The sequence below is a fragment of the Haplochromis burtoni genome, unplaced genomic scaffold (genome assembly GCF_018398535.1).
Source record: "Haplochromis burtoni strain Fernald_Lab_line unplaced genomic scaffold, NCSU_Asbu1 Contig_19, whole genome shotgun sequence".
NCBI classification, from domain to species: Eukaryota; Metazoa; Chordata; class Actinopteri; order Cichliformes; family Cichlidae; genus Haplochromis; species Haplochromis burtoni.
The window spans coordinates 3,346,706-3,356,659 of NW_024582380.1; the positions used below are offsets into that span (position 1 = coordinate 3,346,706).

The 9,954-nt window shown below is 41.6% G+C and overlaps 1 protein-coding gene and 1 long non-coding RNA gene across 4 annotated transcripts in view; one reads left to right on the top strand and one right to left on the bottom strand.

Annotated features, from left to right (window-relative positions):
* LOC102313314 overlaps window positions 1-9,954 on the bottom strand; it is a 26,230-nt gene that overhangs the window by 12,247 nt on the left and 4,029 nt on the right. The window lies entirely within an intron of this gene.
* Window positions 5,515-9,954, top strand: part of LOC102313511 (cytoplasmic polyadenylation element-binding protein 4) — a 10,360-nt gene continuing 5,920 nt past the window's right edge. Inside the window, exons 1-4 of one of the 3 annotated variants that reach the window (XM_005916415.2) lie at window positions 5,515-5,722; window positions 6,602-7,721; window positions 7,830-7,928; window positions 8,784-8,877. In XM_005916415.2, coding sequence (XP_005916477.1) covers window positions 6,657-7,721; window positions 7,830-7,928; window positions 8,784-8,877 — 1,258 coding nt within the window. In that variant the 5' untranslated portion in view covers window positions 5,515-5,722; window positions 6,602-6,656. The other 2 variants (XM_005916417.2, XM_005916416.3) reach the window with 2 other exon arrangements.

A 9,954-nucleotide genomic window follows, 5' to 3' on the forward strand; every position in this document is an offset into this window, starting at 1 on the left:
CATCAGCGTGCCTAAAGTCATTAATGTCCACCGTGACCGCTTCTCTGTGATTTTAATTGAATCGATTATACTGTGTCATGAGGGAGGTTTTAATGTTAAAGCTATTTTGCGAAGGTGTTGAGCCACAAAGTCTCGGATTTTGCATTGTCGGTTTGTGTTTGACCAGTGCAGCTTGAGAAATAAGACCACATTAGCTCAGTAGTCACCCTCTAGCCAGAGACCGTTTCCTTTAAGCAGCCTGGATTTCCTTTCGACGACGGCACCAAAAAGGCCTGCATCCTCACTGAACCAGGTTGAGCCATGCTGCCCTTCCTCGGTGTCCCAGTGGGTAGGAAAGAGGCTTGACAGAAACCCTCCAGATCTCCTGGCCCCTATAAATTAGTCCTTATTCATCTCTGGTCCCATACCTAGGTCAGACATGAAGGCCTGTTATTCTACCCGTTAGAGCCGCAAGCAACACAGCGAGGACCCAGGAACTGGGTTAAGTCCACACACGGGGGCTCTGGCGCTGTTATTCTAAATGTTATATTTACAGAGGTCACCAGAGAATTCCTCTGGGTCACAGCCAAGAGCCAGCAAAACAGAGAGGCAGAGACGAGTGGAGCAAGGAGTGAGACGAGCCCAATGTTCTTTCTTTCTTTCTTTCTTTCTTAAATGTGATGATTCACTCTGTCTTTCCTTCTCTGAGGACTCTTCTTTTCCTCCTTTAGGGCACAGACATGCAGATTTTTGACCATTTCAGGCCAGTCACATGCTTCAGTTGTGGAAGTGCAGTTTATGAACACATTTCACCACATGCTGAGGAGTGCTTTGTGCAAAAAAAAAAAAAGACATGTTCAGATTTTGTGGCTCAGTTAAAGCTTTTTCACAGTTTTTTCTCCTTTTACTACATACTAAAGATAAAGATTTATTCTCCCACTCATTTAGACACAATCTTAAGTGCAACTTTGAGGCTTTTTTTTTAATCATTATTATTATTATTATTATTATCATTATTATTATTTTTTTGTGGAAGTTGGGATTCCTGTGACATCCCAGCATAAGACATAAGCTAATCCTATGAGAATGTACTGTATGTTTGTAACGTGACAATCTGTTAAGCGCTCTGTCATTAGGTTTGATATGGCTTTTTGTAATACTATAGTGGCTTGAATGGCTTTTTTTGCCCTGTATGTGTTCAGAGGAAAATAAAACTAACCAGGTTTCCTGTATTCTTAGTGCTCCATAACTACATCACAGGTTTTCCTCTGTTAAGCACAAAGTCTCTGCTTTCACTGCTTCTAACTACAGGACATCATCTAGAGACTTGTAACTTACTTGGGTGATGTTGGGTTTATAACCCTTGAAGTATCTTTGGACTCTTTAAGTCAGATGAACATTGTTCATTAAAATATTTTTGTCTGCATTTTGTGTTCTTCAAGGCAATTTTCTTTCTTTTTATCAATGTTAAAGTTGCATAAAACTGCAAACAGACACCAGAGGCAAACCATTTACTCAGCTCTAAGTACGTTAGCAGAGAAGGCCTTGACGTCTCAGGTGTACCCACAGGTTAAAAGACACCCTATTCTCATTTGACTTGCTGCCTCCTTTCTGACAGTGAAATATGGACTGTGTTTAAAGTTTCAAGGACTGGAAATATCCTCTCTTTTGAAAGGGCCCAAACATTTACGTCAGCAGCTCTGGATTGTATGCAATGCCGGGGCTGGGTTTAGGGTGTCAGTTTTTATGAGAAGGCCCAACAGTGTACATTGCCTCACCAAACATTTAGACAGTGCTCTGATTTGAAAGGTAGACTTTCACCTTTTATTCAGGTGCTCAAAATCATTCTAAAGTCACTTGTAGGTCATACACAAAGGTGGTAGTCACACAAATCCTGTATTCTATTTTTCCATTTGTCTTACTGTGTGGCAGGGGAGAAAGGCAGCAGCATGTCTGTGATACTATATAATTTGGCTTAATTCAGATATGGACACTCTGCAGTTCTGTGTGATTCGGCTTTGCACACTGTGCACTGCTGCATTTCTCAGTTGGTAGTGATAGGGATTAACCACTTGGTGGCGACATCTCTGCTTATTGACACAAAACTAACTGGAGGAAGCAGGTGATTGATTATTAAAAGTTGAGATTCTCAAAGGAAACTACAAATTGTTTTATAGATGAAAGAAATAAAGACAAAATATTTCCAGGTTTACATTTTACTTTGACATCGGCAGCATACAGAGAAGTTGTCATAAGGCCAGGATTAGAGTCTAAATGTCAAGAATGTGAATACAGCTTTAACCTCTTCATTAGCTTTAAGTTAATTTCTGACTTAAAACATGGATTTAAACCATCGTGAGTTTTTGTATGTCTGATACCAACCTCATTGATGTATCTTGTTTTTGCACTTTATTTATTTTTTATTCAAATAGGTATGTGTCTTTCGTTTTTTAATATAGGTTTCATTGCAAATCATAAAATGTCCCTTCTTTAGAAAGAAGAGTCACCTTCAGATCATTGCATGTTATATGTTAAACTTCTCCATATGTTCATATGTAGTTCATACCACACCCAAGAGGTAAGATGCTGGGCCACAGTGTGTTTCAAGAACAGGTCTAATGCACTGTGGTATTAATTCTGCCAGACTTCTATTTTTCCAGTTTTCTATTTTTCCATTTTCTTAACTGCTTATCCAAGTAAGATGTGGACAGTTTCCAGACTTTGTTTTTTGCCAGTGATAATATTGATGGTAGAGCATGCTGACTAATGTGTCAGTCCATAATTGTGACTCCAAAGGCCATTGCGCCATTTTCTTCATACTTATCAAACTATATGTTGAAACCTCTTATCATTCAGATTAAAAGAAAATGATTCCAGAAGCGATAACTCCCGTAATAACAGAAATGTTTCATCATAGTATAAAGACTGTCATTCAAAAGATTTCTTTTAACTGATTTGCAGTGAGGATTTCTTCAAAGGCAGGGGAGGGAAATTAATTTTCCCAAGGAGCCACATGGAAAAATTGGACTGTTGTGGAGGGTCACACCACTAAGCTTATAAATAATTTATATTGAGCATTTCAGCTTATTGGTGTGGCCCTCCAAAACAGACCCAGTTTCTCATGTGACCCCTTGGGAAGAGTAATTGCCCATCCCTGTTCTAAGGGGACAAGTGGACCCAAATCAAGTTAGTAGCGATCAAGGGGGTTTGTGTTTTTTCTTTCATTTGTCACATATCAGTATGTACAGTGAACATATTCCCTACTTTTGATTTTATATTTATGTGGCATATAAAACATTTCTGCTAGCATTAACTGTACGGTGTGGCGTCAAACAGGATTAGAGAGCATGAGAGAGATTATGCGGTGCCACGCTAAGCTTTTTACAACCATGCTTTGAGTCAGAGATGGATGACCTCCTGGACAAACAATGGGCTGCTGACTGGACCAGAAATCTCCCAGCTTTCATGGTTGGTATGGCAACTGAGCTCTGTCAATATTGAAGCGACAGTCATATCTCAGACAAGACTGAACAGAAGCAAGAGAGGATGTGCCTCCGAGCTGCGAAACCTGAGAAAGCTGGTTCCAGGCGCTTTGTGAACGTCTGCCCCGTGTGCTCCAATGTGAACTAATGAATAAATGACTGGGTGCCCAAGTTTCATGGATGAATCATTTAAGAACCATCTGGGGTTAAAGTGTGCACACCACCTCCTTCTACTGTTGGGTTTAAAAAGACAGATGTCCTGTATGTGTGTGCTACAGCTGTCAAACACACCAATCTATTTTCTGAGCTGCATGAAACACATGAAACCTCTGCAGCAAGGCCTACTCTCATTTGGAAATATTCAATACACTTTCAATTCGATGCAATTCACTTTACCTAAATTTAATTCAGGTCAGTTTTTTTATATAACAGTAATTCAGAACAACAGTTATCTTGAGGCAGTTAGAAATTGTGGTCGCTGGCCTTAACTTTGAAGAAAATACATGCTTTACTAATAAACATTCGGCAGACTGGTCGGGCCAGGACAGAAATGAGCCAGAAATACCTGAAAAAGTTCCAGGGAAAGAAAGGATAGAGAGGACAAAGACCAACAAGAGAGGACACAAAGATAACTGCATGTAATAGTAATGTGGAAATAGCATATGAGGCCTGAGTTATACCAGCATACCTAAGGGATCATCCAGGGTCATCTGAGCCGACCTAAACTATAATGTTTACCAAATAACACAACTCTAAGCCTAATCGGAGGTGCCTCATAGCTGAAGGCTCCACCTCTTCTTATACTGTCAATACAGAGCATGTTGCTCTCCAGACAGAAAAAATGATACCATTTATATTGCTTGACCTCTTGATGGGCACAATGGCGTAGCAGATGGTTGCACAAAATGTGCAGCATACATTAAAACACACAAATAATATAACATTAATATAATGCTGAACTAATAACACTCGGATCAGCTGCCTGTTATTTTTCACAAGACTCCAAAAGCTCAACCCACAATGCAGTGTTGTTAAACCAACCCAACAGGCCCTGCAGGACATGGTTGGGAAGAAGTGATGTGTGTCACTACTGTTAGCACTTACAAATGAAGGGTGGGTCTGCCTTGGGGGTTTAGGAACACTGTAAAGGCAAACATTAACTTGTAATCTGGTTGGAAAGGAAGTGAAATGAAGTAGTTATGTCTGCTTGTTTGGATACTATTATAAAAACCATTAAGGTTATGAATGTAAGCACACGTGTTCTTAAAAAAACAAGCCCTGTTTTTCTTGAGTAGGTTTAGCCTAAACAAAAGTAATTTTACTACCACAAGTGTAATGTATATGCTGTGCAAACAAGTGCACTCCTTTTGAACAGGACAACCTTTCATCTCTTGTTGAATGGCCATTTAATGAATCAGCTTCTCCAGAGGGAAATTAAACAACTATGTAAACTTTTGGTTTGCAGGAGGATAATGGGTGTAGAAGATGACATTCTTGTGTAAAAATGTGATCTAGTAAGTGAAGGTATGATATGATGGCATGATCAGAGGACAACTGGCCAAAGTGAAATGAATGAACCTCTCAAGCTCGATTACATTCTGAAAATAGCAGCAGCTTATTTTAACGAGATTGCTATGCGGGACTATGCTGTGGATAGGGATTGTAGCAGATCAATAAAATCTCCCTACTATCTATCTATTGCTACCAAAGTACGCTGCTTTTCAGGGCCAATATAATACTAAAAACATTTGCTTAGCCAAATAATCTCATCTGCATTTGAAAAAGGTGGTTGCAAATACTGGCTTTTTACTCTAAAAGCCTAAAAGTCACTGAAATTATTAATATGTTTTTTTAACTCTTCCATTGTGGTTTAGACAGAAAAAATATACAGATAATTTTCCTTATATAAAATACTTTTCCCTACAATTTCAAGACATCCTTATTTGGGACTAGAGCGTCTTGGGTGTATCTGCCATTCATCGAGAAGGCGTATGATGGGTGGTTCCTCTTAGCAATTAGCCAATCAGCTAATAGAGCTAGGGTTGTTTAGGCGGGGCTACGGAGGGAAATCCTGACACACACTGGCTAGCTGTTGGAGCTAGGGGCAGGGCTTGTAGACGGAAGTGTCTCCCGACTGGTCCAGCTGTCATCTAGAAGAGAGTGGAGACCATTTACACCGGCTGCATAGGAAATGCAGAAAAAGGAAAAAACGCTAAAATATGGCAACATCTAAACGATAAGGTCATGTCGCCGAACTGAAGGTAGCTATGCCCGACATGTCGACGCTTACACACGTCTGTCGTTACGTTGGAGTAGGTGTCGAAATTGCGTCACGGTATTTCGGGATGTAGAAATGATGACAAGGATTGGTAGGCTGTGTGACATTGAACATACAGGACACGAAACAGACGAGGTCGTTTAAAGAGCCACACACCGGTTCCAACATGTCACGTCGCGAAAAACTCTGAGGTTTTTGACGCTAACGGAAATTCGAGGAGACGTTGCAGCGAATGAACTGGTTTATTGCTTTCTGGCTGCTGTGCCAGTATGCTACAACGTCTCTGCGGTTATCGGCTATTATCCTAGCCTAGCGGCTCGGTGAAGGGAACTACCCTAGATTCAGAACAGACTGGAGACGTCATCAACATTTTCCTGTATTTAAGTGGTTGCTTATCGGGAGGTCATTGCTTGGAAAAGGGAGATCATTCGGTAGGTGTTCGTGGTGTTGGTCACCGTGACTCTTGAGCGTTCGTGGTTAGCCTGCAATGCATAAACGTACTTTAAAAGTGACTGCATGATTAATGGGGCACATGGAAGGTGGCGGAGCAGCTGTTAGCTTGCTGCTAGCTGCGTAACGACCTTTTGGAGACGTCAGCTTCACAAGCTTAGACTGTTAGCTGCCTGCGCTTGTTTTTCCGTGGTTGCCTTCCTGCTTTAGTGTTATATTTCATCTGAGGCCTCCCATAGCCAAGCGAGTCAATGATTTAATCTCATTGATTGCATCACAAGACCAGGCAGGGTGCAGCCCAAGCACATCTACTGCGTTTGCAAGGCTGTGTGTGTGTTTTTTTTCTTATTTTCTAGGTGCCAACTCTAACAATCTTTTGAAATTTTGTCATACATTTTCTACCACATTTTAGGATAAAGAAGACGGAGTAAGTCAAAAGTGAGCTTAAGATTTACTGGGTGTCCTAAATGGGGGACTACGGGTTTGGAGTTCTGGTGAAGAACGGCAGTGGCAACAAATCTACTTTCCCTGTAAGGATCCCTCCTCACCTGCAACCCCAGCACTCTCACCACCCTTCCAACCCCCCCAGCCCCCCTTCCTTTGTAAACAACACCTGCTCTACCAATGGGGGAAGTGCTTGGCTGTTCCCTGCAGTAACCCCGCACACTAACATGCAAGATGAGATTCTGGAGTCAGAAAAGTCCAAGGCCTTGGACCTCCAGGATATGCAGGAGAAATCTCAGGTCCAGGCCCAGCCTCAGGCCCTGTCTCCAGGCCAGCAGGAGGCCGGTGGAGGCTTAGGAGAGCTTGAGGGAGCTCTACCTGACGACGGCTCCCTGGAGAAGGGTACTTTGGAGAGCAGTGCTGGCAAGGAGAAGCTGAGGATGGAGTCTCCGGTGCTAAGTGGCTTTGACTACCAGGACACCCTGGGAATGGGTACAAGCTGTGCACAATCCACTTCTTCCTCATCTTCTCTGACCAGCTTCAACAACTGGTCTCCTGCTGTCCCATCTACCCAGTCTCCTGTGGTTGGGGAAGACGTTGGAGGTTTCTTTGGTCCCGCTGGCTCCAATGCTAATGGACCACATTTGCTGTTCCACAACTTCTCCCACCATGCTGGCCCTGGCTTTGGAGCAGGAGGTAGTTTCTCCCCACAGATTGGGCCAGTCTCCCAGCATCACCCTCCCACACCTCACCCTCAGCACTACCATCCCCAGGGACAAGGGGTTCCACAGCAGCACAGGCGCTCCCCAGCTAGCCCTCATCAACCCCAGCCTTCCTTCCCTCCACATCCCCATCGCACTGGACCATTTACACAGCTGCCCCACCTTGCTCCTACCCAGAACAAACCTCCCTCCCCTTGGGGAAGCTACCAGAGCCCCTCCACTCCCACATCCACCTCGTGGAGCCCAGGTGGGTATGGTGGCTGGGGAGGTACACAGGGGATTCGGGATTACCGACGGGGTGTCGGCGGCGGGATGTCAGGCCTGAACTCTATTTCGCCACTGAAGAAGTCCTTCCCTAACAATCAGGTAGACAGAGCTGTCATGGTTAATCTCATACTATGTATATTCATAGTAGATATTTGCATTTGCTGATATAAAAGAGACTTGTCATACAATTATTAACATTTTCTCCAGGTTCCTTTGCAAAAGTTCCCCAGAAATAGCTCTGGCATCAACCACAAGGGCTGGGTGGAGGACAGCATGAGCCGCAATGACAGTGTTTATCCTTTCCAGGTAGGCATACAGGCTAAAATAAAACACAGGCTGTTGTTAAGGGAATTACTCAATATCTAAATTAAGTAAGTTCAGTAGGTATTGTGAGAAATGATGAACAGATATGGACTGTGATTGTATATGTGCTTTGTGTATTTTTAACAGACTAATTAAGTATGTAATCCTGTCATACTTGCTTAACTGTATCAAATGTAACAGATGAACCATTGAGCAAAACGGGAGATGTGACAGGCAAGCCAGCTAAACAGATGACTTCAAACTTATTGTGTACTGAGATCTTATCTAGATCATTTGGTTAAAAGAGCTGTCTCATCATCTGGTTAATCACATGGGTTTCCTACTGTCCTGATTCGAGTTGTCTTGCGCTCTGCTGCAGCTTTAAACACACTTGATATGCTTTTATATAAAGTGACACACTTTTACTTATGTAGTCTTTATCACCAGTTGTGTGTTGCTCACAGATTTTCTTTGTTTTTAGAATTTTTAAAAATCCAACTCTCCTCAGTTTTGGTTAGAATTTGTATTGATTGCAATGTGGTAAAACCGAAAGTAGCTTTTTTTTTTTTTTCTCTCTCTCTCACCGGCTCATTTTATGCAGTGTGTCTTCCTATCAGATGCTATCAGATTCAGTGGAAAGATGTCACATTACAAGCGAATGCAGATGACTTTGTAACATACTTTGTTTGTCTCCATTTTCTGTTTAGTGCTCTGTGCTGGATGTCACCACAGGGAAAAATGAATTTTTATTTCTCCTTTTAATACTTATTAGCATCATGGGTATCTCACAGCTTATACTGCTTTAGATGGTGATTTTGGGACGTGAGGAAGCTAATTGTTGTTTTCCCCTCCTTTCAGCAGGAGAGAACACGGTCCTTTGATGGTTTCAGTATGCAATCTCTGGAGAACTCTCTGATTGACATTATGAGGGCTGAGCAGGATTCCTTAAAAGGTTGGTTCCCACACTAACAACAGTGAGACCTAGCTAGATTTTCTCATTGCTGGCTGTAAATAAATGTATTCAGAAATCTGTGTTTATTCGACACGTAGGAATTTTTTCCATATCCCCTGCAGGACTTGAGTAGCAAAATGCATATGTAATTGCATATGTTATGTTTGAATGTTTCTCTTGCAGCATTGTGCTTTGATGTTAATGGCACTACCCACAAATATTATTCAGCTTTATTAAATCCGTGCTTGCTGCAGGCAAACCGTTGCATTAGTGGGTTTGGATATTATTGACCTTTCCAATATGGATGCCTATATTATTTTCAATTCTTGGGTTGCAGTCAGACAGTCAAAACCCCCCAAAAAGTTAATGTAGCTTTCCCTGAACACTTTCCAACAACCTTAATGGAAAACATCAGGTCAAGGCAGGATGTGAAGGAAAATTCTTAAGGACAACCACGGTGCCAAGATAATCAGAGTGCACTTTAGACTAGCTGTGCAATTATGCAACCTTAATGTTGTCAATGTGGTTTTTCTATCGTGAAGCTAAAATCTTCCTAAAAAAGGTGGCCTACAAAAACCCATATCTGAAGATGCTTCACCTTATGTGACACAGTGTCATTTCGTGCAGGTTGTCCACCCTACGTATAAAAACCCAGTTTAAATAATTTGGGGTCAAAGGTGGAACCACTGCTTGCTGTGGCTGTGGGTGGAGCTGCTGCAAGAAATTTAACACTGATTTACAGGTGTTGCTCATGATTTTTCTATCCACTAAAACTACCCCAGCTTTACTCGTTGGTCATACCGATCGGGTGTTTTCATGAACCCTCGGCGCATTATCTCTTTCTTTTGTTAAAGATTGTTTCATGATTTATTTAGATTCATTCATTTATTTGTTTATCTTTTTTTTTTTTTTTTTTTTTTTTTTTTTTTTTTTTTTTTTTTTTTAAACCTTTGGCAGTTCAACACTTTTGTACCATTTCAACCTGTTCATTGGACTTGAACAACATAAATTGCAGTAAATAACAGAGAAATTTGGGTGTTCTAAACTTTTGACCAGTAATGTATTTCAAACACATAA